The sequence below is a fragment of the Oculina patagonica genome, chromosome 12 (genome assembly GCF_052425735.1).
Source record: "Oculina patagonica isolate OP01 chromosome 12, crgOcupat, whole genome shotgun sequence".
Taxonomy (NCBI): Eukaryota; Metazoa; Cnidaria; class Anthozoa; order Scleractinia; family Oculinidae; genus Oculina; species Oculina patagonica.
In genome coordinates this window covers 26,744,758-26,769,680 of record NC_135769.1, presented here as the reverse complement: position 1 = coordinate 26,769,680, position 24,923 = coordinate 26,744,758, and the positions used below count along the sequence as shown (strand labels likewise).

At 38.0% G+C, this 24,923-nt stretch overlaps 2 protein-coding genes and 1 pseudogene across 10 annotated transcripts in view; 1 reads left to right on the top strand and 2 right to left on the bottom strand.

Moving 5' to 3' along the window:
• Positions 1-40: 40 nt before the first annotated feature.
• LOC144633902 (uncharacterized) lies at positions 41-3,137 on the bottom strand. The gene is made up of 5 exons (XM_078492829.1): positions 3,023-3,137; positions 2,709-2,932; positions 2,358-2,448; positions 2,057-2,206; positions 41-958 (listed from the first exon to the last, which is right to left on the bottom strand). The coding sequence occupies exons 1-5, from the start codon at positions 3,135-3,137 to the stop codon at positions 417-419; spliced, it is 1,122 nt and encodes a 373-aa protein (XP_078348955.1). The 3' UTR covers positions 41-416.
• Positions 3,138-8,112: 4,975 nt separating this feature from the next.
• Positions 8,113-9,440, top strand: LOC144633917 (melatonin receptor type 1A-like; annotated as a pseudogene).
• A 3,795-nt stretch (positions 9,441-13,235) lies between these two features.
• Positions 13,236-24,923, bottom strand: part of LOC144633884 (atrial natriuretic peptide receptor 1-like) — a 53,972-nt gene continuing 42,284 nt past the window's right edge. For 8 of the 9 annotated variants that reach the window (XM_078492797.1, XM_078492798.1, XM_078492799.1 and 5 more), the window contains 16 exons: positions 24,482-24,560; positions 23,734-23,842; positions 23,327-23,410; positions 23,037-23,114; positions 22,572-22,676; positions 22,001-22,072; positions 21,237-21,402; positions 21,006-21,155; positions 20,387-20,570; positions 19,310-19,450; positions 18,831-18,954; positions 18,456-18,524; positions 16,646-16,844; positions 15,638-15,736; positions 14,771-14,862; positions 13,236-14,094 (listed from right to left, as the gene is read on the bottom strand). In XM_078492797.1, coding sequence (XP_078348923.1) covers positions 13,774-14,094; positions 14,771-14,862; positions 15,638-15,736; positions 16,646-16,844; positions 18,456-18,524; positions 18,831-18,954; positions 19,310-19,450; positions 20,387-20,570; positions 21,006-21,155; positions 21,237-21,402; positions 22,001-22,072; positions 22,572-22,676; positions 23,037-23,114; positions 23,327-23,410; positions 23,734-23,842; positions 24,482-24,560 — 2,072 coding nt within the window. In that variant the 3' untranslated portion in view covers positions 13,236-13,773. The remainder of the gene's footprint in view (positions 14,095-14,770; positions 14,863-15,637; positions 15,737-16,645; positions 16,845-18,455; positions 18,525-18,830; positions 18,955-19,309; positions 19,451-20,386; positions 20,571-21,005; positions 21,156-21,236; positions 21,403-22,000; positions 22,073-22,571; positions 22,677-23,036; positions 23,115-23,326; positions 23,411-23,733; positions 23,843-24,481; positions 24,561-24,923) is intronic. The other variant, XM_078492805.1, reaches the window with a different exon arrangement.

Sequence of the window (24,923 nt, the reverse complement as noted above, 5' to 3'; positions counted from 1 at the left end):
AAGTGTTTATTGTTTCTTTTGTCTAGTGTGCATGTTATGTTTTCATTATCAATATACGCGAAATCACGGACTTTGATATATAAATGTACCCAATGTAATTATGCATTTTTTTTACCAACATTGCCGAAGCTGCAAAACAATAATAAAAACATAGTTTGGCACAATTTTTGCTTTTTACAAAGTTGTCTTTACAAAGTTACTTATTTACTACTGGTTACTTGGCTATTTATTTACTAGTCAATTAACTAACTAATTAATCTTAGAAATAGTTATAATTTGGGAGGTTTGCTGTTGTCTTATCTGTTAGAAAACAGTGGAGAATGCCGCCCAAACTTTCTTAAAGCTTGCAATAAACCAATAAACAATGTGAAAAGTGTCAATACACAAACTCTGTCTACAAACAATGCGCCAAGGTCCTAACGAACATAAACTTTCCAGAAATCACCGGAAGACACTCCAACCTGTAAGTCATCGCATTCCAGTCTTCCGCCGTCTGGTTTAATGAGCCAGTGATATTTAAACCACACAATAACTGCCTGGAAATATAATCTGTCTTCATTCGCTTCGGACCCCCATTTGCCAACATTGAAATAGACGTCATTTTCTTTTCCCCACTCCTGGCAAACTTTTGCTGACTCGGAATTGTCATCTTCCATTCTAACAAAGGAATTACACGAGAGAGGCATGTCATCCGTCTGGCCGCTAAAGTACTGGACTACAGCTTCACCAGTGCTGTTAGTGACCGTGGTCACGTGGAACGTACGTCCCTGTTGTTTACTGCAGTGGAATCGCAGTTGAGTGAAAGGCAAGTGTGTTCTCAGCTCATTCATGGCACTCTTCGTCAGAAACATCTTGCTGTTGTGATAGTTGCTGATTCCACGGTATGACGTCTCAATTGACAATTGCGGCAGAGAGGATGAGCTGTCAATCACAAGGTTGGAGACAAGAAGCCAGCCACCTGAAATAAGACAAACTTCTTTTAGTGATCAAACCAAGCCAGCTAAAAGTAATATTAATTAACGCTTATATCACGAAAGAAAGTCACGAAAAGAAAAAATTTCAACATGTAAAGAGATTAGTTAGCAGAAATGCATAATAAGGCATAATAAATTTCGCTTAACCCTCGGACGTACAAGCAAACTCAAACCCCCACCATTGTACAAGGAGGGGGGGGAGGAGTGGATGGTACCCCTCCCCAAGATTTTCGTTCTATTAAGGCACAGCGAAATTATTTTGCACTGAGTAAAAAGCCCTTCGCTTACTCTACAAGATGACATAATTTTTGTTGACTGTGACGCCATATGACGTCACGTGGCATCATCGGAGCCGCCACCTTGGATCCGCCATCTTGGATTTCACCATGTTTTTAGAAAGTCAGAAAAAACAAAATTTGATGTAAAATCATGCCAGATTGCTTATGGAATGAAAAAATAAACAAACCGTACAATTATGTTTCAAGAAAATGGAAAAAAATTATGTCTCCGTTTTAATACGAACTCAGGCCAAAATTTAAAGCATTGGCACACTAGGTCCGTACTAAAGTGGTCAGGATTTATTTTGCAACTTCGCTTCTGGAGAATTTGACGATGGAGGAAATAAAAATAACAAAAAAAGCGCCCGCCCGCTCTCTTTTTTATAGAAATCCGGACGAGAAACATTTTTTTACATGGCCTTAAACCATGAAATTCGAATTAAAGTTGACGATTTTTGGCCATACCCGCTTGTAATAATGATGTTCCCATGGCAACGTCAAATATCATGGACACATGGTTGACATATCAAAATTTTTACAAGGGATAAATGAACAGCTACTGAAAGTTTCAGCATTGTAGAGTAAATTCTCTTTTCAATATTTCGAACCCCCCCCCCCCCCCCCCTTGTACGTCCGAGGATTAATTGTAATTTTATAACAGAGGATGCTCGTCGAAAATCCCTAACATTATATGACGGAGTTAATTTCTGCGAAGCCTAATGATTTAATAACTGAGAGTTTGGCGTATGTTCCTTTTAGGCTGAAGTTCAACAATTTTCCTTTATAACATCATTCTTGATTCACCTCCGTCAGTTGTCATGTCACAGAAGACCTTTAAAGGGTTTCCATTCTTCTCAGGGTCGATCCAGTACTCCCCGTCTCCTTTGGAGTCTCCAGAGTCCCGTATGTCCTTACAGGAATGAGCAGGCCGATGGGAGTACAAACCTCTTGAAACTATAAAAGAAAAGATAACGCGTTTAAAAATTAACAGCCCAACTCGAATTTCCCTTTAGCGGACATCGAACCAGGCGGACACCGCAATCAATATTCAAAATGTGTGATCAAACTAAATAAAATAGTTTAAGAATAAATTTTCGCTACTCACGTTTTTCACAGTATTCCCCCTTGTATCCCGGATGACACTGCCCATTCTTTGTTCGTTCATTCCGTTCACGTGAAACATCGATGCAGGAGACCTGGTTGAGTTACAGAAAGATATCAAGGAAAGAAAATAAACTGCCCGGTACAACACCAAGGAAACTTTCATAGTTAAATATTTTTCATAACCTCGTAACCTATTTACTTGACAATTCATCAATACGGTAAAGATTTTTGGATTTGATCAATCTTGAATATTATCTCGAAGCTTATGCTATATCCGACAAATCTTTCCTCTTGGCTGAACCGGATAAAGGAAGCTGAAGTGGGATATGTAAATGTAAACGTTCTAACTTACCTGAACAGAGCCATAGTATGTAGATCCTTTCTTCCATTTAAAATGTCCTGGCTTCATGATCTGTCGGGTTTTGTTGTTTAGCTCGCAAAAGCGTCGTTTTGCATCGTTGCCATCGGGATGAACGTTGAACGATTTGCAACTGCTATTTCCGAGGCATTTTAGATGACATTCAAACTCGTCAACAACAGCAGCCTTGCTTGTGACGTGACCATCTAAGGCATGGTCTAAAAGGACAAAGAATTAAAAGTTCTATTAATGCAAACATGCTGAATACAAGGAAAGCAGGGCGTGTTAGTTTGCAAATATTTACTTACCGACTTGAGTTTCAAAAACGCTTCCACTAAAGTCTGTGTTTGCCACCACAAATAAGACTACCAGGAGAATGTTGAGAATCACAATGGCCAACTGAGTCAGCCACATACCAGCCATCGGGCTGTAGTGTGTCCGCTGTTGAAGCGTAAGAATATGGCAGTCTAAAAACGAAATGGAACGCATCAATCAGTCCGATCCGTCTTTGCCTATTTGAGCCAGAGCGGATAAACTTTTATGCCAAGTCGTGTTCATTTATAATTAATAGTTATCACATTTGGCTAGATTTCAAATAACTTGGGCGTTTTTTTACTTAATAGGCCTTTCAGTCTTCAACGCTATTCATGTTCCTGCGATTGACAGCTAGTCATCAATGACGGCCCAAGGCTTAGGCCAAGCCGTAGAAAAAAACAAAACAAAGGTTTCTCGTCCCCGTCCGCTTTATTGTTTGGGGCCACCAGCCACCTCTCTTTTTTTTAAGATTTGTTATTGGGAAAGTTGAAACAAACAAAAACCAAGAGGTGTTTCTCCTCAATTAAGTACAAAGAAAATACTATAAGACATGGCTTATGTCTCCGTTTTAATACGAACTCAGGCCAAAATTTTAAAGCATTGGCACACTAGGTCCGTACTAAAGTGGTCAGGATTTATTTTGCAACTTCGCTTCTGGAGAATTTGACGATGGAGGAAATAACAAATAACAAAAAAAAAAGCGCCCGCCCGCTCTCTTTTTTATAGAAATCCGGACGAGAAACATTTTTTTACATGGCCTTAAACCATGAAATTCGAATTTCCCTAACCTCTCTTTTAAACTACTAAATGACAACAAACTGAGATAACGTTTTATTTCGTGATATGCTTTTCATTGGACAAAACATTATGGACAACATTATCACGTATTAAAATTAACACTATTCTGGAAAGAGCTTTTCGAAGTAAGTAATAGAATTCCCTCTTTGTCTCATGAAGTCATAAAGTTATTTATATACAAGTGAAGACTATTGTTTCCCGACTCTGTATTTAGTTTGTAAAGTTTGCAAAAGCATCTAGGTCTCTTCAAGCCGATTACCAATATCAGCTGGAAATGTTGGATGTGGTTCATTTATTTCAAAATGATGAATATATAATGTTGAATAAAAGTCCCTTAGGGTGAAAATGTTTAAACACAGCAACCTTAAAGCTTGCGCTCTGAAAAGCTATAAATTAAAGGAAATACTGATATTTAGACTTGTTTTGTTGATTTTGATGAAATAGTTTGCTAATTTAAGAGATCCATTGATGAGAACTAGGCAACATTTTTTTACAAACTTTAATACCAATATGTATATAGATTTGTAAAGTTTGCAAAAGCACCTAGTTCACTCCAAGCCGATTACTAATATCAGCTGGAAATGTTGTATGCAGTTCATTTATTTCAAAATTAATGTTGAATGAATTCCTTAGGGTGAAAATGTTTAAACACAGCAACCTTAAAGCTTGCGCTCTGAAAAGCTATAAATTAAAGGAAATACTGATATTTAGACTTGTTTTGTTGATTTTGATGCAATAGTTTGTTAATTTAAGAGATCCATTAATGGTTTTAAAGAAGTAGGCAACATTTTTTTGACTAACTTTAATACCAATTTGCATATAGATTTGTAAAATTAGCAAAAGCACCTAGTTCTCTCCAAGCCGATTACAAACACCAAATATTGCTGGTGGTTAATTTATTTCGTCAGTTAAAAGAAAGCCCCTCAGGCTGAAAATATTTAAGTAAATAACACAGCAACCTTAAATTAAAGGAAGTACTGATATTTAGACTTGTTTTGTTGAGTTTGATGAAATAGTTTGCTAATTTAAGAGATCCATTGATGAAAACTAGGCAACATTTTTTTTGACAAACTTTAATACCAATATGTATATAGATTTGTAAAGTTTGCAAAAGCACCTAGTTCACTCCAAGCCGATTACTAATATCAGCTGGTATGCAGTTCATGTATTTCAAAATTAATGTTGAATAAATTCCTTAGGGTGAAAATGTTTAAACACAGCAACCTCAAAGCTCGCGCTCTGAAAAGCTATACAGTAAGTACTGACATTTAGACTTGTTTTGTTGAGTTTGATGCAATAGTTTGTTAATTTAAGAGATCCATTAATGGTTTTAAAGAAGTAGGCAACATTTTTTTGACAAACTTTAATACCAATATGTACATAGATTTGTAAAATTAGCAAAAGCACCTAGTTCTCTCCAAGCCGATTACCAACACCAAATATTGCTGGTGGTTAATTTATTTCGACAGTTAAAAGAAACTCCCTCAGGGTAAAAATATTTAAGTAAATAACACAGTAACCTTAAAGCTCGTGCTCTGAAGGGTTAAAGAAATACTGATCAGTGACTGATATTAAAACTTGTCTGGATAAGCTTGATGAAATAGTTTGTTAATTTAAGAGATCCTTTGATGGTTTTAAAGGACTAGGCAACATTTGTTTGACAAGTTAAATACCAATATGTATATAGTTTGTTTTGTAAAGTTCGCAAAAGCACCTACGGTGTTTCTCTCCAGGCCTATTAGCAATATCATCTGAAAATATTGTAGGCAGTTAATTTATTTTGACAGTTGAAAGAAAGTCCCCAAGGGTGAAAATATTTAAGTAAATAATACAGCACCCTTAAAGCTCGAGCTCTAAGGGTTAAGAAAATACTGACATTGACACTCGTTTTGATGAGTTTGATGAAATAGTTTGTTAATTTAAGAGATCCATTGATTGTTTTAAAGGACTAGACGACATCTTCCGACAAACTTTAAAAACCAGTTCCCCTCTTTTTTTAATTTTCAGAGATCCATTGATTGTTTTAAAGTTTCCATTTGCAGGCTTCTTGTAGTTACATCGAACTAGACCATTGTTGTATATTTTTAGAAGTTCCTTACTCTTTGACGATTAATCCATAAAATACTGACAAAAACGCAAAATTTAATACACTTTTGATCTCATTTTTCTTGCAATTGCGAAAATTAATACTTGCGTAATTCGCCTCCCGAAAAAATTAGTAAGAATAAGGTATGTAATTACAATAACCTGCTGTTCACAACTCTCTTCTAGCCTGTTATTATTTCATCCTTTCATTTGGAAAGATACGTTAACGAAAGAACATTTACTCCTGCTGTCTTGAAAGGTTCTCGACTTCCGCCCCATTCCTTGTTCCTTCATTTAAACCTTAAACAAAAAGTTCTATAGAAAGGAAAGCACCTGCTAAATGAAGGAACAAGCAATGGGGCGGAAGTCACGAACGTTTCAAGACAGCAGGAGCAAATGTTCTTTCGTTAACGTATCTTTCCAAATGAAAGGATTTTATTAATTTTCGCAATTGCAAGAAAAATTAGAACAAAAGTGTATTAAATTTCGCGTTTTTGTCAAAGAGTAAGGAACATCTAAAAATATACAAAGGTCTAGTTCGATGTAACTACAAGAACTTTTTGTTTAAGGTTTAAGGATGTTTTGTTCTCATTTGGAATGGTTCCATTACCAACTCAATACATCTGGTGGTTCGAGTTATAAAGAAGAATTCTCCAGCGTTATACAGGTTATTTTATACGCAGGTTAATTGTATAATCTGCTTAGATCTTCCCTTTTGCCCCATTTTCCAACATGATGCATATTATCTTCGAATTTACGAACGTTGACATGGTGGTAGCCTCATATTTCTAACAACAACCGTTGCTCCTAACAAAGTTCATGATGAAGAAACATTTTTAAAAGTGAAATTTAAAGATGTGGCTCTGATCCAGGGAAAAAATTTATTATGGGAGGGGATTTGTGGGAATAATATCTTCATCTCCTCTTTACTTTTTACGTGAAGCGTTATTGAGGTGAAACGAGATTTTGGCTTTTATTTTTTCGTAATTTGTGATTCCCAATTTAAAGATCTTTTCACGTCCGTGCGAACGCAATTTTAAGCTTACACGTGACCCCTGAACGATGAGTTGAATTATAGACGTGAATCGTGAATCATCTCCTTTTTGGTGACTTTATTTCTGTTTATTTTTTTAGGTAGTTCTTGTAAACGTACGTCTTTGTTTTAGCTCTGTCGTTTGGTTTTAAACAGATGAAACTTTTGTCAGCTATTTTGCCACGTGCGTGATCTTGAATATTCGGCCTTACGCCTTCCGGTCTTACACCTTCAAAGTGTAAACAGGGATCGCCACGATATTTGCGTGAACGTGAAAACATTTTTAGAATTATTTGTGACGCGTGAAAAAACCGAATATTTTACGTGATCCCGTTTTGCAAATACAATACAATTTGGTATAGGGGAACCCTGTATCTTTTGTTGTTTCCGTTGTAAAGTTATTAAGCTGTTACCCGAGTTGCGAGACCATTCAGACTATACTTCCAAATAAAAGAAGCTTTTCGGTGCTAAGTTATAGTGTTTTATAAAATGGCCGAGGAATTGCACGCACTGTGATTGGTCAATTCGTCATGGCAACTGAGCGGTCCGCGGATGTGAACACAGTGTTGTCCCACAAAAGGACCTCCCTGGCCACTCAGGATTGAAATGTAGAAAATCTAATCAAATGTAAGGGGAGATGAAAGAAAATCAATTTTTCTTTTTTTTTTTTTCATACGGTGTTAATGATTGAGAAATAAAGGGGAAATAGCGAACAATTTTCAGTTCTGTTTTAATCGCGATGTTATAATCTTTTAACAATCACCTTAAAAAATGTTTAATTGGAGCTGTGACATTAAGAAACTAAACATGAATTTGGTTATTGCGCATGCAATGAATAGTAAACCAAGACGAGTCATATTATTGTGTTGAACCGTTTTGTAGAAGTGTTGCCTTTAGCCTTTCACTCGAAATCGAGTTTTCGGTTCATGGTAGAGGCTTAGGCACGCCACTGAAAGCCATCGTTACGTTTGATCTATATCAGTACATAAAATAGTAAATGGTTTGAACCCAGGAGTATCAGTAGGTCGTATAGTGTAATCGTCAGTGTGAGAGTTAACCCTAAGTGTTAGATCGTTGTGGTCCAATTTTATTACATTAGCGTAGTTTGAAAGTTTAATTGACTATCAGACTGATACAGTTAGCCTCAGATTCGTACCAGTTTAAAAAATGAATGAAACAGAAGTTGACACTCGAAGCCAAGCTACAGTGGCCCTAACCGCTTGCCTATTGGTGCTCTACATGTTCATGGCCATAACTGGAAACTTATTTGTCTGTTTGGCTCTCTAAAGCAACAGAAGGCTGCGAACTGTGACTAACCTCTACGTACTGGCCTTAGCAATAGGAGACATTGCCATAGCAATTTTTGTTTTCCCCTTCTCTGTTATTGCTTCAGTGTTGCGGGAATGGCCATTTGATTATAATTTCGCTCAATTTCACGGCTACATCACATACGGCTGGGCCGGCTTGTCAATTTACATTCTGGTACTAACAGCAATAAATCGTTTTTTTTTTGCGTTATGCGACCTCACCGCAATCCCTCTCTCTTTACTAAAAAGAAAGCTGTTTCATCCATCGTCTCTCTATTAATTTTCAGACTGGTCACTGGTCTCCTAGCGACGCTTAATTTCACGGCTACATCACGGCTACATCACACTGGTCACTGGTCTCCTAGCGACGCTCAATTTCACGGCTACATCACATACGGCTGGGCCGGCTTGTCAATTTACATTCTGGTACTAACAGCAATAAATCGTTTTTTTTTTTTTGCGTTATGCGCCCTCACCGCAATCCCTCTCTCTTTACTAAAAAGAAAGCTGTTTCATCCATCGTCTCTCTATTAATTTTCAGACTGGTCACTGGTCTCCTAGCGACGCTTACTATCCCTATTATCTACATATGGAGACCCCACAGCTTATACTGCGCGGTTAGTTCAACTAGTAACCTGAACGAGACCATTATGTGTTTCTCGTTTCTGGGGTGCTATGTGACATTACCAATGTCTATTATCACGTACGGTTATGGCAAGGTGTTTTTAGCTGTCAGAAGGCACAACAATGCCGTAATACCCTCGCAACAAAGCAATATAAATAACGCGACAACACGCGCAGAGGAGGTCCGAACTTCGCGTGTTCTTTTCCCTGCGGTGGTTGGATTTTGCATTTGCTGGCTGCCCACAAATATCATTGGGATTTACAATACGGGTCTCCATCTGCCGCTTCCATCTTATGCGTTTACTATTTATCCGATGTTGGCCTTTGCCAGCTCGTGGATTACGGCGTCATGAACAGAGCCATGAGGAGGAAGTTCGTCAAGATTCTGGGCTGTCAAAAGGAACACGGCTAACTGGATTGAGTCTAGCAGCTGATTTACCTCCACCCCCTGGGAGAGTACTCCCTATAGTAGTCTGTACGGAGAGGTTCTGCCCGAAAAGGGTAACTTTTTGGACTGAATTTTAATCGGTAGGGTTTTTGAGTTGAAGTATTAAGAAAGAGAGGACAAACCATCATTTGGGAATTTAAAAGAGTTTTTTAACCTTTATTATGCTAAGCCCGGACTTTTCAGGGATTTGAAGGAATGGCCATTCAACCACTTGCGACGTCACCTATTTGCGCGTTAGCAGATTCTTGTGATATGCAACTAATACAGATTGGATAGATCTTTTCACACGACTGTCCATTACGAACATCGACTGCTTTCTGATAGAGCTAATTAAAAACGTGGTCAGCTTTTGGTGTAAAATTGGTAGTAAATCAGGCCAATATACCCGTACTTGATCATGGTCTCCTTTTCAGGTTTTTCCATTGATAAAGATCAAATCTTTTCAGGTCAGAAGAAAGGATGACGGTACAGAGTAAAAGGTAGCGAGAATAATAGAGCTGAGAAAAATGAAAAGGAGTGGAGCAAGGAAAAAAATCCAAATTTTGGCTTATAATATTATACACTTTTACATGAAATCTTCATCAAAATCTGCAGATAGATAGATAGATAGATAGATAGATAGATAGATAGATAGATAGATAGATAGATAGATAGATAGATAGATAGATAGATAGATAGATAGATAGATAGATAGATGAACTTTATTAATGTGTCAAGGCCACATAGCCTGGGAAAATCCCATACTAATTTGGGGACACAATTAATAGGTATTAAAAAATATGTAAAAAGGGAATTTAAAAATATTTAGAGCTATATATTTATGATAATCAGTGCGAGAAAGAGCATTTCTAGCAAGGTTTAGAAAAATTTTGCACCATAGTGCCCAGAAAAAATAATGAATTTCAGGTTTATGGTAGAACGGTATCTAAAGGGGCAAGGGCCCTTAACTGGTTTTCTCAAGGACTGCCAAGAAAAGTGTCTGTCGGTGAGTTATCTGGTGCGCGTGCTGTCACATGTGGCGTCCCGCAAGGAAGTCTTATTAGGAGCCCCTTTTCCACCACTGATCAGGGCTCATACCCAGACAACTCGACCCTAGGCTCCAGCGGACTAACCATCAGGCCCTTACGTCTCGCCTCGCCTACAATAGTGTAGACTATGTGGTCCGAAATTTTACCCTAAATGAAACGTCATCATTTGGTAATATTTTATTGAAGAGGACCCGACAGCTTTTAAACATGTTACTTTGCATAGCGTACCAATCGACTGTATAGCTCTTAATAAATGAGCGTGCAAGAGAGAGTTCTGCTAGTTATCGTAGGAATATACCGTAAAATTCCGGTTATAAGCCCCCCGCTTATAAGCCCCCCCGGTTATAGGCCCATCATCCTGGAAACAAAAACATACATCCGATTATAAGCCCCCCCCCCCCCCATCGGATATAAGCCCCCCTCTACCAGATGACAGTACTGAATAGGGCTAAATGTTGCTTTATTATGCGTTTTTAACTTAAAAACGTATTTCCATCAACACTCCCGTGGCTCGTTTCGAAACGTTTTTTTCATTCCGCTTATAAGCCCTCCCGGATATAAGCCCCTCCGCTTATAAGCCCACCCAAAACCCCTTACGAAGTTGTATAAGCCCAGGGCTTATAACCGGAATTCTACGGTATGTGCACTGGAAAACCGTTCGTGTAACCCGCCAAAGATATAAATATTTCGTCTTACTCGCACTCTCTCTCGCATTGGGCAGCCGCGTCTCCCATCGCGTGTTCGAGAAAGGGCGCTTATCGAGGCTGGGTGTATAATTAAAGAATAGGCCATTTCCGAGTTACCCTTTGCTTCTGTTTCAGAACGAGTCTTCGTGCGAAACCATTCAATGAAAATTAGTTTGATTTGCATGAAAACAGACTTGTAGGTAAAACTCATTTTCTTATGAATAGTTTCGCACGTAAACTCACAGGCAAAGGTAATTATCGCCGCAGACGAAACTAACTCCTTGGTTACTAGGGTTAGATTACGACTTCAACGCAGGCTAAGGCAAAGGGTAACTCGGAAATGGCTTATAAAGTAGAATAGACAGAGAGACAAAGACGCTAACATGTTACATGCTTGTCCAACATTATTTATTTACTTGCTTATATTAATGATATCGAAAATTCTTCTTTTGGCACAAACAAAGATATAAACTACCTTAGATTCTACAGAAAAGTGCGCGAGTTCGTTATAACGTACTATGATACACATGTTATAATATATACACTATGTTCAAGCTAATATTTGTGGGAATTAAAGATATAAATTACATTTGGACTTTGATATGATATAAACACCCACTCATATTTAACAATTACCAATTTGCTGACTTGTATCAGCTCAGTTATTTTCATTCTTATAATAATAACAATACTTTTCTCTTTCGTACCCAAACCTTTCTGCGCTTTCGAAAGAATTCTTCACCATTTACTAACATAGTTAGTTTTAATCCTTTAAACCCAAAGAGCCTTGTATCATTAACACAGCACACAGTTTCCTAAATCAGCGATGGGTTAGACATAAAAAATAACTATATAACCATTTCAATTTAAAAAAAAAAAATACGCCAATAAACGGGAAACGCCTTCCTTGCTAACAATGTCAACCAATAAAAATTAAACCGAATTCACATCAAAATACTGCTGAATATAGTATACTTCACTTATAAAGGTTCGAAACAACTTGTGATCCCTGGGAGCACATGCACCAAAAAATATGATCCCTCAAAAAACCCATAGCGCCAGTTCCATCCCGAAAGTATCATTCACAACTTCTCACGCTTCTTTCCTTGAGTGCTGTCACCTCCCACACACCCCTCGGGTTTGTGTTCCTTTTCATATTTTTAGTGGGAAACAGCTTGTTTTACACAATATGAAAACTCTTACAAATTTTAAAATTTTTGAAACATTTTCTGTTTTAAACAGATGATAGACGACAAAAGTCTCAAATAAAATAAACATATTGTTTCAGTGACTCTACATAAATAATATACATATGCTGTACGTACACTGTACTAATGTCATCGAGCTACAACTCAAAGAAAACTAACTACTTTATACACCTGGTTTAAAAACAGTTTTTGGTTTCAAAAAGTATCAACCCTAAACGACACGAACTAGTGGTGTATCAATTGTTAATTAAAATGGACCATTATTTTTAGGTTTCCTACGACACAAATATATACTTTGGCTGCTCAAAAATATGTTAGCATCCGTGATAAAGTCCCTTTGAAGCGTTTCTCGAGATCAGCGCTGACCTGTGTTCATTAATGTGATAAGGAACAAATCTTGAGTATTAAAGTCGTATTGTTTGTGATTGATATTTTTTAGGGCAACGTTCCAATACATCATGGTGTACGTATTATTGCAGAATTAGTCACCGGGAGTAAAATGGTCTGGCTAAGGGTATAGTTAACAGTCCGAATGACGTGTTATTTCTGTACGAGGACGGTAAATTACTTCCGGCTACCTATCCTGTTCGTTTATATAATCTTTTCTTACTGTACCCTTCCAGGAAATTGGCAATACTATCTTGCTCTCTTAAGATAATCACTCATTACGATCTCCAAAAATCGCTTTTTTATACCAGAATATTAGTATAATTTCAGAAAAAAAAGCACGGTCGGCTCGCCTCCCCCCGCGGCTGGCGCCCACGCCACCACATCCGCATCACCCTCACCATCCGTCCAGTCCTTCACCCTCCAGGCGACATTCAGGTCTCCAACGCACACATGCGTCGCTCGTCATCGACAGCCTCCCCTCTCTGCCTCCGTCACCATCACGTCGGACTCTTCTCCGGCTTCCGTCCTTCGACTGTCACTCGCGACACTTCGTCTCTTCGGCCCCTCTCTCATTCCCCCCCTCGACCGCTCCCCCCGATAATTATAACTGTTTCATGTTCCCTTATATTTAGAACGAAAATAGTTGCCCAGTACCCAGAAGAGAAAACAATAGAGCCGTTGTTCTATCCATACGTCATACTGGCTCACAGTTGTTACAGGTCTTAGCAGTAGTTTGTGTGATTTTGCGCGTGATTTAGGTTAACAGTATTGAAATCACGCGAGGAACTTACTACGTTAAAAAAACTTTAACACATTGACAAATTTTACAACGGGACTGAAGAATAGCGCACAATACGATGTCCCGTTATGAAAGCGAGTCTCACCCTTAAACAATCTTCCTCCCTTTAAGTTCATATTAGGTTATTGCACAGGAAGATGAAGGCCAGTGTCTCCGTTGCTTAATAACTTCTGAAGTTTTCAATTTTCTTAACTTCTGTAGTCATGGTCCCGAGTGACGAGAGTGTATTACTTGGTAGACTGGGTTAGTGTGGCGATCAATCGTCCCCCACCATTTCTCTCTAAAATGAAAGTGTAAGGGGAGTTTTGAAGCTGACCTTGAGAATTTTAAGACAGCTTTCATACAATAGTCTGCTGGTCTTTAGAATTCGTCCTGATAAAGCTGTCTCTTGGAGAATTCCTTGTTGGTTCTTCGATTTTCTGCCATCTTTTAAGGACCGGAGATCCCTGGGAGCCGCGGAACTGACTTCGGCGTAGTGACGGGGAGCGTCTTAATCCCAGGGACGAGGAAGATCCCGCCAGAGTACTCTTAAACCCAGGAAGAGAAAGGAGGGGAGAATCTGAAGGAATTCCATTTGGAACTCGGGGCGAGCGGCGAGGTTTGTGGATTGGTTTCCGTACTGCATCCAGCAGCCAATAGGTTGTCACGTTTCCCTTTCCCTGTTAAAATAATAAAAGGAATTTAAATTAACTGTTATAAACGTTAAGATAGCTGTTAGCCTCTTTTGTAGAGTATTTTGTCTTTGAAAATATGCTGAACAATACTTAATAATGAAGAATGGGGGTCACCGAGCTCGGTTTTAGTTATTAGCACTTAAAGCCAAAATAAAGGTTTTTTCAACATGTTATACTGTTAGCAGAAGGCCCTGATTTAGGGGGGGGGGGGGGGGGCGTATAAAATCCCATTACTTTCCCATCCAAACTTTGCCCAACTCCCATTTCCCAGGCAATTGTTTTCCGATTTTCCAGATTCCAGCCCCAGTTCTATTGTTTATTCGTTTGTGATTCCCGGTCCCAGTAACCCAAATCCCATTTTCCCAGTGAAAATTTGCCCAAATCCCAATTCCCATTTTACCCCTTCAGGCCCCTCTTAGTATGGTTAACTGCTAAGTCACGAAAATGATCACCACACGTTTATCAATGATTGGGCATTTGTTTGATACTGTAGCATCAACTGGTAAAGTGTGGTAGTGGTGACTCATTGAAAACATAAATGTTAGAAAGTGTCGAAAGTAGCAGAAACCATCCCGGCGACCGTAATTGAGTTGATTTTTTTCTTCTGTAAGTTTATTACACGTTATGAAAGATGTGCTGCGGTTGTAATGTTAAGACTTACCTTCAAATACACCTCGCCTCTAGTTTCAACAATAAAGCCTCCCAAAGCCTCCAGTATTCTTTTCGTCACTTCACTGATGTGGATTCTAAGAGCTAGAAAAGTAAAAAATAAATAACATATTTATTACATTAGATAACCAATCTGGCAAACAATGTACGATTAGCGATATCGTAAGATTATCCCTAGCCATGGTTCCCTTTGTCAGCAAAACACACATGCACGTATGATGGGCCAGGACTAAAAACTACGTCATGGAGTCATGTTGTACGTTGCAAAAACAACAACAACAACAACAACTTTATTCACGCCTTAATATTTTACAAAGAGAAAAAATTGGTGATAGGTATAAATGAATAATTAGGGGTCTGGCTGCCGGAAATAACTATAGAGTTAAAAAGGGCAGGCAGCCAGTGTTTCAAGTGTTGCAAGTGACAAATGATTGAAAAGTGTTAACCGACAAACGAACACCAAAGAAATAAGAGATAATTAACGCTATTGTAACGCTGATGGAATTGTTTCTTGCATATTTTTTGTAATTTGTGTGCACTATTCTCTTAGCTTTAAGAAACAAAATGCAGTGAAATCTCGCAGATGATAACATCACTTTAAAGGAGCTACGCCACGGAGAACACATCTTGAAAAAACTGACAAGTTTTCTCAATTTTTTTCTTCGAAATCGTCTTAATCTTCGTCAGTTGAAACCATCGTTGGTTAGTTTCGCGTTTTTATAACTCCTTTGTTTTCTTGTGTGTTATAAGAATATTATTTGGAGGTTTTCTACGATTTGGAAATAATCAGAAAAATGGCTAAAAAATATCGCGACACTGCTCCTGTTTAAGTTCGGAATAGAGACTTGTGAATCGTTACCTTCTCCATTGGATTCCATCCTGGAAGCGGTATTGACTGTGTCGCCAAACAAACAGTAACGAGGCATTGTTATGCCAACAACGCCAGCAACACAAGGACCTGGGGAGGAAAGAAAGTAATGTTCCATAAAAAAAACAGCAACAGCAACAGCAACAACAACAACAACAACAACAACAACAAACAGTAAAAAGAAGCGAGGAACTGAAAATCACTCATTAATTATTATATGCCATTTTGCAGTACGATGTCACTAAGCCTTTAACCAGTTCTTCTAAAGTACAATCTAATATTTTTCAGTCGTTTTAAAAGAATCTACGGAGAAAGTTCGAAAGTAATTGAGGAACTTAATAATGCTTGAAGGTCATTGAAAATGGAAGCAAATTATGCTAGTTAAAACACGTGAGTTACCTCATAATGTCTGGTTCTACTATTTAAATGAAAGGGCATGTAATAATTAGTTTCACTATATCCTTGCTTTTTCTATTTCTTTATGTATTGTATTAGTCATAAACTATTGTAACGTTATGTATTATGATGTGGAGGAATAAACATACCAAACTAACAAATACCAAAAGGTGGCAATTGGCTGACAGACAGATAGAGAGACAGACAGACAGACAGACAGACAGACAGACAGACAGATTGACTGACTGACTACAGACAGACAGACAGACTTGCAGATAGACTTAAACTCACGGATTGATTGACAAACTGGTTGACTAAGTGATTGATTGATTGATTGATGGCTGGATGTATGCATGCTTTGATTGACTTTCTGATTGATTGATTGATTGATTGATTGATTGATTGATTGATTGATTGATTGATTGACTGACTGTAGCGTTGTTTGGTCGATGGATGGATGGATCGATTAACTTTCAAATGGTTATGATTTCAGACAGAATTGATCACCTAGCCTGTTGATTCAAATGAATCCCCTTGGAATTACAAATAAACTTAGAAATACAAATCTGTGTGCTATGTTAACGCAGATAGCTTGTCACTTACCACTGTGAATTCCAACTCGTAGCTTGAGTTTGTGTTCACTTTTATGGCGAACTGTAAAGTCTTTCTTCACAGCCTCGACCAGGTGCAACGCCATGCGTGCAATCTCCCCTGCGTGCTGGTGTCCATTTCTGATAGGTAATCCTGACACCACCATGTATGCGTCACCAATTGTCTCCACCTGCCGGGCAGAAGGAGCGCACTAGAGTACAACACAAACAACGGCACAAAATTGGAGGTTGAACAAGCTTCGAAAATTAACGTTTATTGCAAAATTTATGGTTAATTGCTTTAATGTTTTTATTTGTTTTGAAAAATAAATGCAGCGGAATTTATTTGCTTTTCAAATGAAATAAAAGGAATTTGAAAATAAATGATTTTAAGGTTTGATATTCTGCTTGAATGAAAGATTTCTCTAAACATAAGTAACACCTGTTTAAAAATCGTGATAATTAAGCATTTATCAATGCAGTAAATGTGTTACAAAAGTCTTTGTTTTAAAAATAGAATCCATTCGTAAAAAAAAATTCAGTATTATGATTTCATATTGAATGTTATGCCATCGATACTAGCTCTAGCACTATATGTTGCACTTTTTATGGGGTTAAACAAAAGTAACATTTTATAAGAACGCCATAAACCACCTCTAAAATATGTGTTAAGGTATATGTGACCCTTTACTTTAACACAGCCTTAGTTTAAGACGTCAAATTAGTTTAAGACGTCTACGAGGTTTTTTTTTAAAGAGGAAAAAAATAAACTTAGATCTTATTGTACCTTGGAATGCCTTACAATTTTAGATTTTTCATTTAGGTAAAGTTAAATTAAGACAAAATTTAAAGCAACAGGAACAATTGCTTTTGCAAATATTTCTCAAGCTGCAAACCTTGTTTCAGTTAGCATTTTACAGCATTATATTTTATGCCTTACTCTTCATCTTGTTAATTTTGAGAATGTTAGTGTTACACAGAAGATGAGCTATTTATTCAGTTTAAAAGTTATTAATCGTCAGCCATGTATTTATTACTAAGGTTAAGTGGAAGGGCAGTCAAGCATTACTGTTTGGTTTTAATTATTGCACTTTAAGCCGGTGGAGCTTTATCAAGCGTTATATTTCAAGCTTTATTTATAAAATCTTAATGTCCAACCTCCTTAAAATATAGCGACAATTATAGAATATGGAAGAGTATTGTTATTTTTTGTTTTGTCTGCAGCAACAAAAGGCCGACCTCATCTTACCTCGCGTAAATAGTCACGGAATTCAAACTTCCAAATGACTTACATGGTAGCGCATTTTAGAAAACAATGAAACGGAGGGGGGTTACTATATCGCACAGACGAGAATGCTCCTCGTACCTCTTAGAAGTTATATAACGTATTTTGGTAAATCTCAGTTTAGGGTACTCGAACTCAAAATGACAAGGTTGTTTTATATTAAAGGTAAAGGTACGTTTTCACAGTGAGCCGCAAATTGGAACCAGTTGTAAGGAAATGAAATTGACATTAAAGACGTGGCTCTTGGTCAGCTAGCGCCTCTAAAAAAGTCAACTTTGGCCACGCCCTAAAAGAGTGGATTATGATACCTCTTATTTACTTTTCCTTAATTTTTGATCAGGATTTTCGTCTGGAAATCTCTCCCTCAGCCTCTCCCAAGATTAGTTTTATGACGTTTGCCAGCGACATCCGATGAAACTGCGCATAAGTGACTTTTCTTCAGCGAAAGAAACGCGCGGTAAAAAACAGGGTCTGTTATTTTGACACGTTAAAAACTTTCGGTACGATAATGAAAGCAATACTGGATATGATATCTTACCTTGTAAACATCATATTCACTTATGATGTCATCAAATAAGGTGTACAAGTCATTTAGAAGAGTGACAACCTGCGGGAAAAAATATGTAAAAATACTAAAATTAATATTCTTTCCCTAATTGTTTTTTGTTGAGGTGAAATGAACGGCTGAGAAAATTAAACCTAAAAACAGATATGTGAAGGGGAAACATCCTTTATGAGCTCTATAGAGAAAGTTGGAGAAAACTACTATTAAATCAATGACGCAAGCTAGAGTACTGAGCTGATAAAGTCATTCACCTTCATGATCATGACTTGCCAAAAATAATACTATATTATTTTGACGGTCGTCACTGATAAAAGAACAGAAAATGAACAGAAGGTGTCATTTATTTACCTGAAGTGGAGTACTTTCAGCAGAAAGCTCGGTAAATCCAACAATGTCACTGAAGTAAATAGAAACTTCATGGAAACTTTCTGCCTCTACTGCCTTGCCTCTCTTTAGCTGCTCTGCCACGGGTCTGACAAACAAAACACAACAGTCAGAACGTTCATGATATGAGGTACAGTAGGTCATGCTGGGCGATACTGGTGGCTGTTAAAAAACTGGTTTTTTTTTTCATAAAACTGAGGCAAGAGTCAAGCTGAAGAAGTAAAAATTCATCATCTTCATCATCATCATCATCATCATCATCATCATCAAAAACACAAAAAAGCGAAAACACAACCTCTTCCAAATTTCCAATTTCGTGACCTTGAGGATGGCGTTATTTAGATCTAAAACCCTGACCAGGTACTTCAGATTTACAAGTTAGCCAAAGTTGAACGATTAATGTCGTCGATTATGAATGGATTATATACATATTATTCGCGCACCTTGGGAGCATTCTTTCCAAAAGTGCGTCAGTCTTCTTCTTCTCCTCGATCAGTTGACCAGTTCTTTCAATCACAAGCTCCTCCAGGTTATCAGCATACTTTTCCATCATGTAAACCACATTGTCGAAAATGTTTGTTTTCCTAAAAGATGGGGAACAAAATGAAAAATCCTCAGTGTTTCCCAACACCAACAACAACAACAACAACAACCTTATGTACACCATTTAAAAAATTTGTAGGGCGCATTCCATTTGTACGAACTGGCCGGCCAGTCCGGCGGTTTTGAATGTGAAATTGGCTTTTTCCACGAAATTTTCCTACATATCGTCCATAACAATGTACAGTCGAACCCCTATTAGCGGCCAGTTACTAAACCCAATGTCGTCCCCCTGGCCCCCTTGCGGCCAGTACTACCCGATATTGTCAGTCTGTCCCCGCGGCCACCCCCGCGGCCGACTCCCGAATTGTCAGTCGTCCCCCGCCACCCGCGCCGCGCCCCTTCTCCGTCCCGGGCTTCTTCTGTCCTCTTTAGCGGCCAATAAGAATGTAAATGATACATATATAGATAAATTAATTTCCAACAATCTCAGACCGTGACGGCCAATAAAATCATTCAAACACAGGTTTTGTCGTCTTCCTGTGTTCCGTTATATTTCACCTTGTTTGAATGTTACCTTTTAACAAGGAACTTATGCTAATTTCTTGAATATACCGGTTCTGACAAATGGAACGCGCCTTACCAAAATATTAAAATATTCCCATCTTACACGTTTGTGTTACGTCATCAGTCCATTTTCTTATGGCTCAACAATTTTGTCACAATTCTCTTAAATTGTGACCTGTCTGTGACGAGAATTTATTGATTTCACGTCAAAGTTTTCTTAATTACAAATGTATATCTTATCTCCTTTTAAAAAAGGAACCACCAATCTAAAAATCTTGTAACAGGACTAGTTTTGAAACAGATGCAGCCTCTTGAAAGAGAGGATAGGAAATGGCTTTTTGACTGAGCTCGCTTAACATGGCCGGCATACCCTTGTGACGAGAATTTGGCATGGATTTGTTAAATTGACTCACATTCCGTTATTGGTCAAAATCTTGTTCACAATCTTCTTGATCTCGTGGAAGTCTGGTCGCATGTCTGGACTCTCTTCCCAACACTCTTTCATTAGTTCCCGGATTTCCTCAACTCCAGTGATCAGCTCTGATACCGTTGGACGGAATGGTGGGAACTCACCGTTTTGTACTCTACTCACAATTTCTGAGGAGAGTAAAGCAGTTGATATAAAAGTTACATATTAAGCTTTGAAAAAATAAGGTGCTTGTGGGCTGGTAAAGGTAAACCACACGAATTCAGCTAAACGCCGATTGAGTTTTACTTGTAACAGATTACATTAAATAAACGTCTGTGTATTGATTAAGAGATGAATAAAAACAAGAAAAGGAAGAACAAAAAACAAGAACTAAACAAGAAAGAACAACAAGAACCTAAAGAGGAAGAGGAAGAAGAAGAAGAAGAAGAAGAAGAAGAAGAAGAAGAAGAAGAAGCAGACGAAGAACAACAACAACAACAACAACAACAACAACAACAACGACGACGACGCCTACGACTACGACTACGACGACGACGAGTGTAAAAACAGAACACGCGCAAAAAGAACATGGACAAAAATGAGGAAAATAATAAGTTTCTTACCCTTTGGGTCCATGTAGCTTGAGCTGTAGGGTCCTTCACGAGTATGGAACTCTTGCAAGATGATTGCAAAACTGTAAACGTCGCCTTTCTGGGTACCCCTGGCGGGACGATTTGGAAGACGTAGAATCTCCGGTGCAACCCACAGAAGGTCTAAAACAAGTAGAAATATCATGAAAATAAAACCAATTCCATCAACTGTAAGAAGCAGGAAAAAGGATATTTAATACGCACCTCTGTAGTAAGCATACTCGGACGGATACGTTTTCCGCTGCTTTTCTTTGAATGTAGGAAGCCCGTAATCTGCAATTTTTAGCACCCATCGGCTGTCCACTAGACAGTTAGGAGACTTAAGATCCCCATGTGACTTGATGTCTGTGCTCTGGATATAACACATCCCCTAGACAAGAAGGAAAAAACTTAAGCTTGTCAATTATGAAACGAAGACGTGCCCACTTGCACTCTTGCGCTGATTTAAAACAGGTCAGAAAGGGTGAAATAGGTTCCTTAGATAACTAACGCTAAGCTTGCCTGTTTAACTATTGTATATTGAATTGCCCTGACACGGGAAGCTAAGTTATGGGAGGATACTCGCGACTGCCCAGGCAATTTGCGTGTTGATGTAGGATTCAGCAGTGATCGACCGCCACCAGGGGAGGCGGAACGGGCGAAACTTTTCACTTCACTGAACTACGTTGAACTGACCACAAGGTGACTAAAACTGTGATATTCGAAGCGAAGGTCGCAATGCATCATTCGACTAGTGCGCCGGTACAACACGCCGGAATTTAACGAACTTATTACTGTTATTAAAGCCTTGCCCGCAGGGTGGGCTATTTGTGTATGCAGTGAGAATAGCCCACCGTTTGAGAACGGTTTTGAATTAAACCAAAATATTACGTTCGCTTTTAATTCATCTCCTCGTTGTTGACTCAAATATTGAAAACTATAGGATGATGTTCTTCGAAGTCATTTTCAAACGCCATTGGATAACTAACCTTCACTATATCCGACACGAGGGAAGCTATGAACATGTGATCCAACTTAACATCCTCGTTTTCCAAAATGTCCTGCAGAGCAAAAGGGCATACGAAATTTAAGAAAGTAAAGGATCTTCGTACAACAACAAAAAAATGCATGTACTTTATTTTGCGGGATACGAAGCTCATCGAGAGGCAGAGCATTGCATCGGTAATTCGGAGATTATGGGTTCAAGTCAGATCTTTTTTAGGCTTCTATTTTTACCCGTTGCAACTCATATATATCATTTATCCATATTGTCATATACTTCATTTTTTATTCATTTACGAAAACATATGATTTCACAATTATTTCACAATAAGTGACAAAAGTGTTGACACATTTTTATTTTAAGTCCCATTTTATTGTTACTACAGTCTTATTTCACCGGTCTTTCCCCTCTTTCCCAATGCCCCATCCCCTATCAATGTCCCAGTTTCTTTTTTGAAGCCCTTCGCTGCCATCAAATAACATTGAATGGAAGGAAGGGGGTCTGTAGTTTAGCAGAGTGTAATGAAATATCAAAAGCACTGTCAATAAATCACTTACCTGAAGACTTCCTTTGGAGCAATATTGGGAAATGATGCAGATATTTGGCGAGTCCACACAAGCGCCAATAAACGGGTTGAGGTTATCATGCCTCAGATCACGCATCTAAAAACAAAGGAGCAACATGTATTTGAGCCTAAGCAAACAAGTTTCTTATGCGCGCTGAAGAGACATTATTCCATACTGATGACATAACTTTACAAATATCCCTGCATCGTTTCTTATTGGTCGACAAAAGCGCGCTAAAATTCAAAACTAAACAAAGACCCGGGGAAAGGTTTCATCGTGAAGTCTATTCTCACTCAGAGAAAAAAGCCAGGATCCTTCATGTGAAACTAAATTAATAATCATTTTAAAAAGTCTTTTGTGCTGCTTCCGGGAACAATCGGTGACTAGTCGTGCTTTAAACAGGGCAGTTATCAGTTAAAAGCCACGTTTATTGCATGAAAAGTTTCTACAAAATACCTGTTTAAGTTCCATTAACACGGTTCTTGTCAGATCTATACTTTTCTTTGCCAGCCGTTTGACCGCTACCAGGTTTCCCTAAGAAAGAGGTGGAAAGAGTGAATTCTAAATGTGTCAGTTCAATAATCTATTTGCTACAATAATTGAATTTGTTTCAAATGTTGCATGCTTCACTCATTAAATTAATTAATAAGTAAATTAGTTAATTTTCTATAATTTAATTAAGGAGCTATGCCACGCTATTTCCAGTCGTGTTTTTCTCATGCATAAATTCCCTTCAAACGAATTACCTTATATACTGCAACGGCCGTATATTTCAAAACCTCATCCTCGTCTTCAAGAAGAGGCTCGAACATGTCAGGATCAGTCTCTTTCTGTTTCAATTGAAAAAGAATGTGAGATGTAAATAACTGATATCAATTGATTGTTACGGCCGGAAGGTGGCCGCGGCCACTTTATAGAGGTGGTCGCTGAATAGGGTTTTATTTACAGTATTAACTGGCAATACTTTCGGGACTTTGATAACTGGCCGCTTTATAGAAGGTGGCCGCTTAATGGGTGGCGCTTAATAGGAGTTCGTCTGTACATGTACTACTAAATGAAGAAACAAAGAAGTCAAAGAATATCTCTCATCATTACTGCTAATAAAAAGGAAACAAAAAAGTCAAAGAATATTTCAATCTATCGTTTATCTCACCACGCAGCTTCCCAAAGATGTGATAGAGTTTCTTTTCTTCTCAAAACAGATTTCGTTGTAGTCAATCTTCCACAACAGACTCTTGAGTTCCCGTTCCAACCTGTACTGTCTACAAAGTGATGAAAACGTTATTTTAAAATTGGATGAATAACTTTGTTTAAGTGTCTAGGTAGGTATTAAGCCTAAGCAGCTAATTGGACTCTTCTGGTTAACAATAAAATCAAATTTACAATGTACAATAAAATAGTTCAATAGATTACTATATCAAAATTAGAAGGAATAAATAAGGATAACTCATTTGGAAGCGGCTTCTAAAATAAAGAAAAAGTGTAAGGATAAAAAGGCATCTAACTACAGTATTGTCGTATGTATATTTCTCGTGAACTGAATCTCAAACGACAACATGTTTCAAAAATATATACAGCAAATACACTACATAAACTGTCTTATAAATATGTCTTATACATACTCCATAAACAATTAACTTTACGAAAATATTATGGCTAACTATCTTTTTCGCGCTCCCTACATATAGTACAGGTTAAAGTCGCTAAATAACGATAAAAGGTATGTTTGACACCATTCGATTTCGGTCTGGTGTGGGGTGCCGAATTTAACAGTTTGGTACGAGATGGGTGGATTGTTTTAAATTTATTCTAGAGGAGGAGTACATAGGTCCTTGCGCGCGGGACACCTCCACCTAAATCAATTTTAATAGTCCCTTGGGGGGTGGGGAGGGTGCTCTTACCTGTAGATGTTTAGAAGTAATAGCAGAGATAAGAGAGCAAGTGCTCCTGACACAGCAGCTATGATTTTGGTCTTTACATCTAAAGAAAAACAAAATACCAGTTCAAAAGCTGTAAGAAACAATTTAAAAGCTACTACATGTACTGCTGCCTGCTTCAAGACTCAAACAAAGCAGAATGCATCTTCAACACTTCGTGCCAAACTCGATTGATAGGGAAGAAGTGGCCTAAAACTTGAAAAAGTCGGGCCGACGTTTTCAAGTCTGACAGTTTCAAAGCTTTTTATTTAGTTTTAGCAATAATTAGTTTGATTAATGCAAGCAAATCTCAATCAAAACGGCAAACATAACACTTGATTCATGGCTACTTCATTGACTGGGAAGAAAATTTCTTGAAAACAATCGATCACTATTTATTCATCTCTTGGAGAATTTATTTATGCCT